At 37.3% G+C, this 15,303-nt stretch overlaps 1 protein-coding gene across 6 annotated transcripts in view; it reads left to right on the top strand.

Moving 5' to 3' along the window:
- kat6a (K(lysine) acetyltransferase 6A) overlaps nucleotides 1-15,303 on the top strand; it is a 52,591-nt gene that overhangs the window by 17,460 nt on the left and 19,828 nt on the right. For 4 of the 6 annotated variants that reach the window (XM_017356029.4, XM_073949748.1, XM_073949749.1 and 1 more), the window contains 5 exons: nucleotides 10,828-10,936; nucleotides 13,449-13,564; nucleotides 13,687-13,768; nucleotides 13,930-14,044; nucleotides 14,160-14,515. In XM_017356029.4, coding sequence (XP_017211518.1) covers nucleotides 10,828-10,936; nucleotides 13,449-13,564; nucleotides 13,687-13,768; nucleotides 13,930-14,044; nucleotides 14,160-14,515 — 778 coding nt within the window. The remainder of the gene's footprint in view (nucleotides 1-10,827; nucleotides 10,937-13,448; nucleotides 13,565-13,686; nucleotides 13,769-13,929; nucleotides 14,045-14,159; nucleotides 14,516-15,303) is intronic. The other 2 variants (XM_073949750.1, XM_073949751.1) reach the window with 1 other exon arrangement.

The raw sequence follows: 15,303 nt of genomic DNA, 5'->3' as shown, positions 1-15,303 counted from the left end.
GGTGCTACTGCAGGTGCGTTTAAAAGTGCAGAACATTTTGTCAACTTTGCTGGGTTTGTTGTGGAGAAAACTTGCAGACGTACGTTGGTCCCTTGTTAATCGTGGAAGTTACCTTCTAAAATTACCCTGCGATAGGTGAAATCTGCAAAGTAGTGAGCTTTACTTTTTCAAGTATTACAGATGTTCTAAGGCTGTAAAATCGAAAGTAACAAACCGAAAATTCATTTGTTCCGTAATGGTGCCCTACAGCAGCGTTAAAAGTTCCTTATTATGGTGGGCTTAACCCTTTATTTTCATATCCCAATGTTGACAGGTATGTCATAATGGCGCCTTATAGCTGCGTAACGTCTACCTTCCTTTAACATGTCTAGAAGTCTGGGGTGAAAACTTGCAAACGTTGAGTACAGTGGTCCCTCATTAATCGTGGGAGATACCTTGTAAAATAACTCGCAGTAAGTGAAATTTGCTAAGTAGTCAGCTATTTTTTTTTTCAAATTTTTGCAGATGTTTTAAGGCTGTAAAACCGAATATAACAAGCTGAAGATTAATTTATGCTATAATGGCACTCTACAGTTGCGTAACTTCTACCTTTCTTTAGCAATTCAAGAAGTCCAACTCTTTGTGCGATGGATGGAATTTTTCTCTGCCTTTGCGGTGCTAACGCAGGTGCCTTTGACGGTGCAGAATGTCTCATTGACATTGCCACGTTTGTTATGGAAAAAACTGCATGGAGGAGATTGATTGACAATGGTCTACAGCCAATCAGGACGTAGAACACAATGCACTGTAAGAAAAAAAGCATATCAAATTGGACAAAAAAATGTGTGAAACTGCGAAGCCAGGAAAGGAGAACTGCGTTATAGCAAACGACCACAGTACTCAATTTTTCTCTTATAGTAAAGTTTTGCGACTGTAACACTTGTCCTGTATCTGTGGATGTTAAGAGTTTGCAATATATTTTCTCCAGTCCTACAGGGAAGCTGTTGTTGTTGTGGCTGGATGTACCTAAATCTGCCATGAAGATGTGTTTCTGTGATATATTACACATGCACACTACAGTAAGCCAACAGAACGCAGGGTACGGTGTTAAGAACGCCACAAGTTGTCAGTTTATTGGACCTTATCTGATGTAATAAAAATAATGTTCATAGTAAAAGACTTTGCCCACTGTCACGTCTATAAGCGTATCATATTTACCAGCATTTTTGCAAATTGCTTAAGGTACCACAGTATAGCTTTTCCTTGACCCTTATATGACCTTAAGCATAATGGTCATGTGTGATGATGGATTTGAGCTTTGCAAGTTTGAACGTTATTAAGCACACACATTCTCTGCTTCATTGCTTCCTGCTGTTTGATGTGTTTTCAATTGCATGTTATTTGTGCAACTACCGTGGCCTCTGAATCTGAATCACTCACTTGAGATCGTCTAACAGGGAATGGTCTACATGGCATGATGGATTTTGATTTGTTTGGCACTTCTGCTTTTGAAACCACCATGAGACTAGGTAAAGCGACCAATGGACTTTGTTTCTCATTGCTTCTTGAGTCGGCAGGAGGTATTTTGGCAGTTGCACCTGATTTGAAAGGTGTTTTATTGTTTGTATGGCTCTGAAATGCTAGAAATAAATTGAGGAAATACATTTTAAGGTATCAGTTTGTGTATTTATCTGCCTGTCCATTTTTCCATTTGTTTCATTTATAGAGTCGTTTAATGCACAGTAACATTCACAGTTGTTTACTGTTTATAAAGTGAATACTTCCATTAGGGGACTTTAATAATGGTAATATAAAAATGTAACTGATACCCATTATGGTTAGGAAAACAATTGGTGTGTAAGATTAAAAAAAGATTGGAGCCATGCATCTTTGAAAAAGCCTCTTAAAGGAATAGTCCCCCCCATTTACCCAATTTACTCCTCTTCAGTTTCTATGTTTTTCTTCTGTCGTACAGATGATGTTTTATAAATAAAATTCGCGAGGAGCATGATCAGTCTTTGACGAGGATAATTCATCACAATTATTCTATTGTCCACTCAGCTCAAGAGCAAACCCATGTAAATAGTCAAACACGTCATACCTCCGTTTCCTCATGACTTGAGCATCCCTCCGCCACCCCCAACTCCACACTATTAAACCAGATACATATTTAAATATGAGGGGGGAGCGTTCTGGAGCCGGGCTAGACACTGTGCTCGGACCCTATCTCTCTTTATTCTGATAAGGGGGAATAACACAAGTTAGGGTGTCTTCCCAAGCTCAGAGCCCCTCTCTCCGGACAGCACGCCAACTACGCATCTTCTATTCAGTCAAATATCTGTGAGTGTGAACTCGTGAAACGCTGTCAGAGTAGTTTGATATTTGATCTTGGCTCTTGCATTCAGAATTATTTGTTGCGTACATTGACTCTTAATAGGGGATAAATGCTTGTAGCTGGATCAATGTGTTGTTGTAACAAAAATATTTATCATTTTTAAACCATAAACTCAAATTACTGACTTCCGGTGGCTGTCGTATGTGTGTGTCTTAGGGTGCTTTCATGCTTAGGCACTTGTCTTGGTTACCTAGATTGCGCGGTTCATTTTGCATATGTGAATCCAGCAATCACACTCTGATCGGCACCAAACCAAGTGGTCTGAGATCGCCTGAATGAGGTGGTCTTGGCTCGATTGAAACAAACTCTGGAGTGGATCGATTGTTCTGAGATAGCAAAACGATCCAACAAACTAACGAACCAGGCTGTGTCATAGTTTATGGTGGTTATGTAATAGCCAAAATATACGGCTATATGAGAGAATTATGAGTTGGGCGGGAAGTCATTTCTACCTGTTAATGTGCTTTTCATGTCGAATATGAAAGTAAAAGCATGCTGAACTATTACAGAAAGCTGTTTATTCGTTAGGAAAATTGACCAAAAGTACCATCTGATAAATCTTAAAATCTAAAAATGTAAAATTGTTTCATTTGTTTGTGCACTGACACCTCGAAAGAAAGATCAACATCTAGTTCATGGTCTGACTGCAGTCTCGGTTCATCTGTTATTTCTCTCTATAATGTAAGCCTATACTGCATCATTAAATCAATTTAAAAAAAAAAACATTGGCTAGATTCAATAGAAAGATTTTTACAATACTTGTATGAGTTTCTTACCTCTCTGATTTATATTTAATGACGATGTCTATGGGTGTCAAAATTAAAGGGACCTTCTGATTATTTTTTTTTACCAGCAGTAAGACATAATTTTTTTATCAGCAATAAGACATTATTTTCACTTATAATGTCTTATTGCTTATCAACATAAATTAAAATAACGACATGACCGCTGAGCGGAATCCATTGGATATAAACCCTGAAACTATGACCAATGTGAGGAGAGTTTACTCGCAGGTGACTTGTTTCAACTATTTTAGTCCATTTATAAACTTTGCTGTGTGAATGTGTACCACACCAAGAACAAAAATAAACATTGTAACAATTTTTAATTCCTCTTTTAGAACAAATTCGATCTATGGGTGTGAAAGCGACCCTAGACTCATTCTTGGCTGATCTCTTGCTCTACTTATGACGCATGATATAAGATTCTTATGTAGAGGAAGAGTACAGGTAATATACTGTATAACAATATACAGTAATGCTAAGTGAGTTGGCTTTCTTGCTTGCCATCGTTTTTTGTGGTAAACAAACTGTGGAGTAAGTGGTTTGCGTGAAATCTGTCTAATTCAAGAAATCATGTCAAGTCAGAGATAAGCCTAAAGGTTGTCCAGAACCTGCATTCTGCATTTACCAGAAGTTTGTTTTAAAGTTTAGAAATATTTTTGTTACAAACTGCATCAGTTTGCTTCATTATAAATGTCTTAACCCCCTAGTGGCGTATGGGTTAGTTTTAAAGCAGATTTATGCACTTCCGGAAGCTTCAAAAAGGGGCACTACTTAAAACCATTATACATAGGGCTGGGCCGATAAATAATATTAAACTGAATCATAACAATAAAAATTTATATCAATAACAATGATAAGCTCTGGACTTTTTTACTCTGTTGATCAAAGAGCCAATCACACAGCAGAAATGTGCAACAATGGGAATCTCAAAGTGTGTTGATAATAGAGATGTACCCAATTTGCAGCCCTAATTTTACAGCATAAGTGTTAAAAACGTCTTTAACTGTGTTTATTTAACAGAAGAAACTCATGTACACTGAGAATGCCTTGAGGTTAAGTAAGTAATGGGGCAGTTTTCTATTGCTTTTAGGTCAAGAACTAACCAAATTCTATTGAATGGTGTTTTCACACTAATGACTTTACGCATTAAAGCAAACTCTAGTGTAAATTGTCATTTAGTTTAGTTCGTTTGAATTAGGACTGCATGATATTGGAAGAAACGCATATTGCAATATTTGTATTTTTTCTGTGATTTGAAATATTGCGATGGCTGCAATTTCCCAAAATGGTTTAAACAACACTGTTTGACAGTTTTCTGGGGAGTCTAACGTTATTTAAATGCAAAAATTGAATGATTAATCACTCTGTCAAAAAGCTTTTCAGGCTTTGCGTTGTCTCATTTATAGTCCAAATATCAAATTTTTTTTAGATCAAGCAAAAAATATTGTTTTGACCTTCATTAAACTTGAGGCAAAATGAGTAGTTTTTTTTCTTAAAACAAGCAAAATTATCTGCCAGTGGGGTAAGTAAAATAATCTTGTTTTCTATTTGAAATATGAATATGGACTAGAAATAGAACAAATTGTGTATAAATAATTAAATATGATAAGTTTTTTTCACCTCCAAATATCAGAATTTTTTATGCCCAAATGTTCTAAACTCTCTTGAAATGCTCAGTCATTCAATCATTCATTCATTCGTATTCATTCATTATCAGGGGTCGCCACAGCAAACATGGGGAGTTGGGCTGTGGGGAAAATATTTTGGGGAAAATATTCATTTTTGTTGTTGTTGGACAGATACTGCTATTGCAATTTGATTTGCAATTCAACTTTGTAGTCAAGATTCAGCTCAATAATCTGTAAGCCATGGCAACAATTTTGCGACAGCTCTTAAAAAATTACCTGTTTTTGTTCTATGTCTGAGTTTAAAGCCAAAAAAATCCCTTATTACCAGTGCTGCTTTTCTTTTATATTAATTCATCAATTCATGCTTCTGAAGCAGCAGACACCATTATCCCACTTGTTCGCACTTTCCTGTTTGTTTTCTTCTTTCTTTATTGTGGGCGTTTTGCATAGTTCGATAGCACAATTTTTATTGGACAGAACGAAAGTGTGCTTACTCAACTGGCGAATAGACTGTCACACGGCAGTCACACTATTGCTTTGGGCGGGGGAAACTTAATAATACACATACATTTCAAATCGCAGCCTCTTGCAATTTAACTTATTACATTGTTTCAAATTGCGGTTCGATTTCAATTAATCGCACAGTCCTAACGTGGACAAGATGCAAAATCCACACACAAATGCCTACTGGCCCAGCCATGACTCGAACCAATGACCTTCTTGCAGTGAGGTAACAGTGCTAACCACTGAGCCACCATGCTGACCGAAATGCTCAGTGATCGGCCTTAAAAACACATGCAAATGATAAACCTTCAATCTAAAATAGTTAATCCACATGTGTTCTTTAGGTCATGATCGACTAATTCAAACTCAACATTGCATATTGCGATGCATTGCAGATGCGCACATTGTGATATCAATGCTGAAATGAAATATTGTGCAGCCCTAATTTGAATAAGCTAAATCATGTTGCACATCAAACAAGTAGGGCTTGCTAAAAACAAACATACCAAAAACAGAAATGCAAGATAAACAGGACCGAGTGCTCAAGCTTTCCCCTCGTGGACCATTACCATTCAGTACAGGCATCTGAATTGCATCTCTTTGCAGCAAATCTTCATTTTTTTTTGTGTGTGAGACGAATGAATTATTGTCTGGTTTTGACTCCTTTACACATTTTATGTTAAGCGAACCAGGCCCGAATGTATTATTTTAATTTTTGGTCCAGAACTTCAAATGTGAGCACACCCTAAGGCTAAAAACACCCCCCATTTGCATCTAAAGGATGTGCTGTTATTTCGATGCTATTCAGAAGCAGTGTTGCTGTTGAGAGCTTGTCTTGCCCCGTTGTTTGACAGTGTTGTTGCATCTACACGTCTGCCCTCTATTGTTGTTTTCTTTCTTTCACCTGTTTGTGTTTGGGTGTGTGTGAGTGTGTCCAGCTGTCTCCCTCTCCATGTCGATGGGTGAGGTTCTTGCGCTGGGGCTTGTGGGTGATGGGTTGGGGGCTGCACAGTCAGGTGAATGCAGAAATGAGTTTCACATGTTAATGAGAACCTTGACAGCGCCAGAGACAAGGACAGTAGGTTTTGTCCTCCCTCCCCCTGCCATTCTTGTTTAATCCCAGTCTACTCATTTGGGTTTCCAGTGTCTGATTGCCCACGCACAACATGCACTCAGCCTTGCTTACATTAAGAGGAAATTGAAGGCTACATTAGAATGGGAAAACTGGCAGATTGATGCATGCAAGTGAGTGTGTGTGTGTGTGTGTGTGAGGGGGTGGCTTTTGTCCTGTCAGATGTGCTTCTGTACGAATCTTTTTTTTTTTTTCTCTCCTACATAAAATATTTTTAGATTTCCTGTGGTGGTCTGCTGCCTGGCAGTTTAATTTTTGCCTTGTGAATTGTTTGCTCATCGAAGTTGTTGTGCTGGTCTTTGAGAAGAATGAAAGAGTTGTTGTATGAATTTAAGGTGTGTCCGCAAACTGCCCAGGTTTTTCAACTTGTTCTGACTTGTCCCGAACAAAAACAATTATCATGTGATGTCAAGGCCAATACAGGTTGCAAGCTGTCCTACACTGTCTGCAAGCGTAGTAGTTGTAGAAAAACATAAAGGTTAAAGTTGAAGCATTTTATAATTTTACACAACAAAATTTCCATCAAAGAGTCCTGAAAAAGATTCATCACAGCTTCTGTCAAACAACAGCTTTTTTTGTTTAAACATCATGTCAAACTGTTTATTGCAGAACTGCATTTTGAAAAGTTGAATGTCTATTAGGGGTGTAACGGATCACGGTTGATGCGTAATTTGTGCGGGTCATAACTAATGGTTTGGAACACGCATAGTCTGTAGATTTTTATATATATATATATATATATATATATATATATATATATATATATTTATTTTTTTTTTTTTACTGCTAGATTAATCCTAAATTTGTAACTATTACAGAGAAATCGCCTCTCTCGTCGTTCAAATCACATGTATAAAAAGCATTTAGGCTTTCCTGTAAAATTTAATGATAATGAAGAAGTTGTGGTGGGTTATTTGGGATATGCTGGGTTTCTAAGGTTATTAAAGGTGTTTTCTGCTGCTACTTGTTTAGCCTTCATTAATGCATTCAGAGTAAGCTGCACAATTTACCATTAAAAGATTGAGATCTCAACACCCACGCAACATTATTTATAAAGGATGGTGATTTGCATATGTTTATTAATCCTTCGGATCGCTTCATTCAAATCTGAAAACGCAAAAATCAAGAAAGAGATTGAGTCATTAGTCTTTTGAGTTAGTTATGAAGTTACATACAGTCAAATATCACAGAAGTACTGACATAACAGTTTTAAGTTTAGATTAACCACTGATGTTTATGGTATAGATTAGAATCACTGTCATATGCATTTAACGACAATCAAAAATGAAAGTTGTAGGCAGCAATTACATTGTTTAACCAATAGGTGGCGACAACCAGCCATCAAAAATATGCCACTGAATAATTCTTCAAAAATGACACATTTAGCAATGAAACATGAAGTTTAATGAGTAAATAACTGAATCATTTATTGAAAATGATAATGTTAGATTTATACATTTAGTGTTATCAGCAATAGTAATACCAGTGGATGTTTCACAGCACTGAATATTCTACATTTATTTATTTTTTTCCAGCTGGTTATTTCTTCATTTTATTTTATTTTTATAAAATTACAGGTTCTAAACCTGTTGGTTTGTTAAAACCAAAAGTTTCTTGCAGTACTGGTTTTGTAATAAAGGGAAAGCAAATTACTTCAATATTAGGATTAGTTTATTTGTAACTAGGAAAGTGACGATGTGTCATTGGCGGTTTGGTGTTTATGTCTGTGTTTTATTTGCTGTGTAAATTCGTCAGGTGTCTCTTTGCTTTTGGTTGTAATGTGAAGTAAATCCACACTTTGCTGATTGAAACACTTTAGCAACAACAAAGCCACATACATTTTCTTTGTTATGCATGTTTGTTTGTTTGCGCTTGCTGTTAATCGACATTCCTAAACACGTACTATACATACGCGTGAAGTCATAATTTTCAAAGACTCTTGTATCTGGGTGTTTACATGAACTTGACAATAGTGGTGTTTTACAAGAATGTCAAATTTGTTTTCAGATTTATACATTTTTTTGCCACAAAAACGCTGTTATTTGGTAAACAAACAGGCAAAACATCCAGTTTTTGGTTGAAAATGTTGAGTAAATGGCCATGGTGACTAGTTGGATGCTAAAAATTCAGCTTTCATGTCAGTTGATTTGAATGTAGTTTCAGTTTGCAGTTCTACTGTCCTTAAATTAAACATGTAAATTTAATAAAATATTAAAACATATTGAATAGTTTGTCCACTTTAGGTGTGTCTACATTAGCATACAACATTTATAACTGTTAAAGACCAAAAAGTTTGTATAAACTAGGATGTTCTACGTTCAACATTCAATCTTTAATGTTCTTTTCATTCACACTTTTTATCTGAAAACATCTTCAGGTGCATTTTTCCAACAATAAAGTTTATAGTCAAATATTTGTCTAGAATCTCTTACCACAGTGACTGTTAGAACCACGCAGAACAAGTGATTAAGATACTCTTGTGTAGATTACATTTAGTCGTATATCAGTAATAGTTTTGTAATTTGACTTTTCCCTAATTGATTGTTAATGCAGTAACAGCAGATGCTAAATTATGCAATGATGCTGAACCAAAGCACAGTACTACTTTAGTAAAAAGTAGATTGTGTTTTTTTTATTTTTTTAAATGAGTGGCTGCATCTGATTTTTCTAGGTAAATCGCCTCTTGTTGAATGTTTGTGTTGTTAATGATTGTAAATGTTAAGCATCACGGTGGCTCAGTGATTAGCAATTTCACCTTACAACAAGAAGGTTGCTGGTTTGATTCCCGACTGGGCCAGTTGGCATTTCTGTCTGGAGTTTGGATGTTCTCCCTGTGTTCATCTGGGTTTTTTCCAGGTGCTCCGATTTCCCCCAAAGTCCAAAGACATAAATTATAAGTGAATTGGGTGAGCAAAATTGACCATAGTGTAATGAGTGTGTGTGAATGCGAGAGTGTATGAGTGTTTCTCAGTACTGGGTTGCGGCTAGAAGGGTATCTGCTTCGTAAAACACATGCCAGAATAGTTGGTGGTTCATTCCACTGTGGCAATACCTCATAAATAAGGGACTACGCTGAAGGAAAATGAATGAATGAATAAATACATGATTGTAATCTGTGCAGAACTTTAACTTGTTCTGTGCTGGCAGACATGTTTGCTTTGTGCATTTTGAAGGTAGTGAGATTTATTTGATTGTATTTCTGGTTTGTAAAGTTTAGTTCAGGGCAGACATTAAATGCTCTCTTTAGATTGAAGTATAAAGCTGCATTCTGTTTAATTCAGTTCTGATTGGATTTCGTGGCTAAGAGAACTGTGTGTAAGGGTTTGGTTTTCTTTCTTTTAGTCCCACCCTTGGGTATGTGTGTGTGTGTGTGTGTGTGTGTGTGTGTGTGTGTGGACCTGAGTCAGAGGAAAATGAACCCAATAAATCACACTGTCCTCTCTCCTCCCTGCCTAGACACACACCTACCTTAAAACACGCTCAAATATGCACTGACCTTTTTTCTCTCAGTCTAAATCCAGCATTTCTTTCATTCTATTTCCTGCAGTCGGTCAGGAATGCCATATGCAGGCTAATACCTTCAGTGTTGGTATTTACTGCTATTGCTATAATACCCTTCTCGATCGCTACAGTGAAGCTTAAAAACATTGCAGCAATCTTTACATATGTACCACTGCACTGTTGCACGACATCTGTATAGCTACATGTGTTCAGTTCCTCTTCAGCAGGATTGTTTTCACACACATCTGTCTCCTTGCATTCACATGAATCTGTTTGTTTGTGTGCTGTGTGTGGCGTATGATGCATACTGCATCGTGGGTGGGTCTCTCTTGGACACACTGAAAGATTAATGGTGCTCCAGAAGCAAATGTCAGATGGTGTGGCTTAGAATAAGCATCAACACATGGTTTTGTGCCCACACCCTGACAATAAACCCACCTCCAGTCCCACACATTCACTGTGATCTTGTCCACTGCAGATTCTTTGATCATCAAAACTTTCAACCCCTAGCTTCATCTCTGTATTTTTAGTTTTTTATGCACCCATTGACTGAAAGCAGAGATCTTTGCAACTTGTCAACTGGCCGACATTGTGTTTTGCATAGGAAATACTGATTATTGTTGTGCTCTTCTTTTATTTGAGCATCTTTCTCGGAGAATCTGTAATTTTTTGTTCCTGAAACAGTGTATAAAAGTCAGTCGGTTTGCTTGAGGCTTTGCTGTCTCTGTGGAAAGGTATTAGTAGTGAAGCAGTCTATAATACAGTTCATAAAGGGCAATTAATTCATCCATTCTATCTTCAGCTGAGCTCATATACACAATATTCAGACCTCTGTTGTTTCTCGGAATCATTTAAATCTGCTCGGCCAATAAACTCGTCTTCTCTGTTTTCTCTCTCTCTCAGCCTGTGGCAGAGCCTATACCCATCTGTAGTTTCTGTTTGGGGACCAAGGAACAGAATCGTGACAAGAAGCCAGAAGAGCTCATCTCATGTGCAGACTGTGGGAACAGCGGTAAGGAGTTCATTCCACCTTGGATTTAATTAAATAAATAAATAAATTTTATTATTAAAAGTACATTATATATAGATATTTTTTATTTATATTTATGTGTATTGCTAGTAGTTTTACATAAACGTATCAACATAAAAATCTGCTGCATTTAAAGTCAAGGGTATTCCCAAATAAAGGGACTAGTGTGAAGTCCTTAAGTGTTTTTATGCTCTATTGAAGTCCTCTTATTCAATTTATTACATTAGTTTGAAGGACGTGTGTTAAACGCTACGACAAAAGATGTGTGTGTGTGTATTCACGTTCAAAGACAAGACACAGCTCTATTTTGTTGGCTTGTAGCTTGCAAACAGCTACTAAAAGCTAGTAATTTTAACAACATGTATTTGTCAACATGCATTATATCACCATAGTTTTTCTATAACTGCACTTTATAACTTATTCCTGTATCCTGCAATTGCTGCTATTGCACTGCTGGTTAGACCTAAACTACATTTCGTTGCCTTGTACTTGTACATGTGTAATGACAATAAAGTTGAATCTAATCTAATCTTGTAGGGATTCGGAAGCTATTTTGAGTGTTTTTTGGTTGTAATAATCTTCCAAAGACACTTTTACCTCTTTCCACTGAATGTTACGGTTCAGTTTGGTTATGGTATGGTACGGGTCAGCGCTAAAATTTTTTTCTACTGGCTCAATTGGGCCAGTGGTTCAGATTTTTACTTGCCCTGCCAAAACTTTCACTGGCCCCACCAAGAAAAAAAAAAAGTTAATAGCTGTTTCTTAGCGACATAACTTTTCTTTAAATACAACTGACAATTTAAAAAATTACAATTGTGATGTAAATAAATTTTGAAAAAAAAAAGTACAATTTAGGTAAGAGGTCAGACTTTTTTAATCATAGCCTTTTATTTCAGTTGATCATGCAGCAGATCAATGTTGATCTTTTTTTCTAGGTGTTAGTGGAGAAATGAACAAAACAATATGCCTATAATACAAAATATAATAAGATTTATATATGGAAAAACTATCAGATGGTATTTTCAGGTAATTTTTTTCCCAATAGATTAACAGCACTCTGTAATGTTTCAGCATCTGACATCTCACCCTACTCCCCATTCTCTCTTCATATAGCCGTATATTTGGCTATTACATAACCATAATACACTGTGATATAACCTGGTGGGTTCGTTGGATCGTTTTGCTTTCTCAATACAATCGTTCCAGAGTTCATTTCAATCAAGCAAAGACCATCTCATTCAGGCGCTTTCGGACCGATTGATTTGGTGCAGATCTGAGCTCGATTGCGGGATTCACATACGTCGAATGAACCTCCCTAACTGGGCAAACAAGACCGGTTCTGAAACAAAGTCTAGACATGAAAGACCCATACTTGTGTGCAATTGACAAACAGTCACAGTCAAATTAAACTTTAGTGATAAGGCAGCACTGGCCCGATCAGGCCAGTAACGATCCTGTCTACTGTCTTGAGCGTTTTGCACGTTGGCACCGGGCCATCGAGCAGTACATATACAAAACAGATGCTTTAAATAGACTTACATGTTTATAAATGTTAATAACTAACCTTATAATAGTACGAAATAGCCTACTGTAACGTCTGTGATTAAATAAAATAAAAAATAAATAAAACGTATATGAAAACATACGGAGCCTTACAGTCTCTGATAATGTTATCAATTACAAAAATAAAAATACCCAAAGTGCTATGATTAGCTTTTTTGGTTCCTTTTGACAGTTGAAACGGACATAAAGGGGTACTGAACCATACCGTACCACTCAGTGAAAACGGGCCGTTTGTAATGATTTAAAAAATCAACTACATGAGCTGTTCCTGCATGATAAAAATCACATTTATCAAATGAAAAAAGATACGCTTACAATGCATTGTGCAACACATTTAATAACCAGCCCTCAAAACTTAACACACAGGATTTGTGTGGTCACTTCACATACACAAGCTCGCATACTTCCCATTCGGTATAAATTTAAATGTTTCCAGGGTTTCAATTTGACTGCTCAGCGGTTGATTTTTGTAAACAAAGCTTTCTGTTTTACAAGTGCCCTAATGTTCATGTCAAAAAACATTTAAAGTGCACAAAAATGTCTTCCTCTGGCCACCGTGGTGGGATAGCTGTCACGGCTATTGGCAATGCGGTATCCACTGGGGTTTATATTGTATTTTGTTGTTGATGGTTGCAAGAATCCACATTTATCTGCACATCTTTTTTTAAATTAGCAGCTTGAATTATTTATGTCTAAAAGTATAACGTATATTGAAGAGCCTGTTAAATTAAGTCTTAAATTTGATGCTTAAATCTCAGCAGGTACTCCGATTATAACTTGTATCAGAAGATAAAGATTGTAGAAAGTAACGTGACACTGGAATTCTCATTGCAATGGCACTTTATTCTGGAAAATAGCCTAAGATGCCATTAAGTAACAAATCTCCTACTATCACTGTTTTTTTGAGGTTGTTTTATTCTGTTTTTTTCAGGGCATCCATCGTGTCTGAAGTTCTCTCCAGAGCTCACAGTGCGGGTCAAAGCTCTATGGTGGCAGTGTATCGAGTGCAAGACCTGCAGCAGCTGCCAGGACCAAGGAAAAAATGCAGTAGGATTATTATTTTTTTTTTGCCACTTCATGCTCTTATTAGATTCTCATTAACTGAATTATTTAAAATAACTCGCAGACTCCTCAGTAAGCATTGTCTTTGTACATTTGTATTTTTACAGGACAACATGTTGTTCTGTGACTCCTGTGACCGAGGCTTCCACATGGAGTGCTGTGACCCTCCACTAACGCGAATGCCGAAAGGTAACTGCCCACACACAATCAAATACATGCCTGCTTTACTTCAGTGTCCAGGGATTATTATTTGTTATATTATTATTATTATTATTAATTGTATATTTGTTTCACAAGGATTGTTTTTCCTTTGTAATTGTACTCTCTAATAATTATTTTTTGATTTTCAGGCATGTGGATCTGTCAGATCTGTCGGCCAAGAGAAAAGGGAAGAAAGCTCTTACATGACAAAGCAGCACAAATCAAACGGCGATACAATGCACCACTGGGGCGACCGAAGGGCAGGTATTTAATGTTTAATTATCCTTAAATAACTCAGCAAATGTCTAATTCTCTTCAAATCTTTTAATGAATTTGAAATAAACGAGCATAAGACTACTACGAGTTGTCTTGTCCTCAGACCTGGCCGTCCCTTTAAGAAGATTCGTGGTGGAGGGCGTGGCCGGAGAAGGCGGGGCGCTGGAGGTGTGGATCAGTGTTCACAAGGCTCCTCCTCCCCACACTCTTCCTCAAGCTCCTCCTGCGAAGGTTACCCCGGTGACGATCGCATGCTGTTTTCTCTGAGAGAAGATGACTCTGCACACGGTAGCCTGCGTTTTAACAAGAAAACAAAAGGTTTGATCGATGCCCTCAGCAAGTTCTTCACCCCATCCCCAGATGGCCGGAAAGCCCGTGCTGAAGTGGTGGACTATTCCCAGCAATATCGCATGCGCAAGAAGGGCAACCGGAAAGGCGAGCACGATGACAGGACAGGAGGTGAGAGTTTAGCGCAACTATTTAGAAGTCATCAGCTTTAGGTTATCTGCTAGGAGTGTGATGAGATCTAGTGGTACGAGATCTAACAGGTAGATCTGTCATAACAATCAACATATCGACTTATGTAGCTCAACACATGGCCAGCATTTCCCCTAGGTTTACAGTTTTGGGGAGGAGGGTCGAGGAGTCATGGTCTTTAACCTCTTAAGACCCAAGGTGTTTTTATTTCTCTTTGCTATTAAGGCTTATTGGAACCTAATTAGAATAAAAATCTAGGGATCATCTTTTGATATGATGTAATTTTAGAGAAAAATTATGTCCATATATGTGGACTCGGGGTCCGAATTTATGAATTTGCGAAAGACACACAGAGCTTCCGTTAAAGGTCATAACTGGACACTAGATAGAGGAAATAGCTCCGCTCGCATCACAGCATGGGATGTGCGCAACGTATCTGAAGAGCAGAGGGGTGCGGGACGTATTTGAGGAACTTGAATTTTGAGATTATTATTTGTTTGCGGGCATCCGGGAGTCTCAATGCATTTACAGGAGACACCCGGAACTACCGGGAGACTTGGGATGTCTGCATCTGTATATATTTTAGCTGCTGTGACTCAAGTGCAGAACAGAAATGACATGCTGTTGTGTAAATAAGATATTACAAATGGCTATTTAGCTTGTTTATTAAAAAAGTTGTGATCTGGTGCTATATATAAATAAAATAAAATTAACGTGATTGGAAGGGGTTGGGAGGGCGGAGCATATATATATATATATATATATATATA

This window comes from Danio rerio, chromosome 5 (assembly GCF_049306965.1).
Source record: "Danio rerio strain Tuebingen ecotype United States chromosome 5, GRCz12tu, whole genome shotgun sequence".
NCBI lineage: Eukaryota > Metazoa > Chordata > Actinopteri > Cypriniformes > Danionidae > Danio > Danio rerio.
This window is presented reverse-complemented; position numbering and strand designations above follow the sequence as displayed.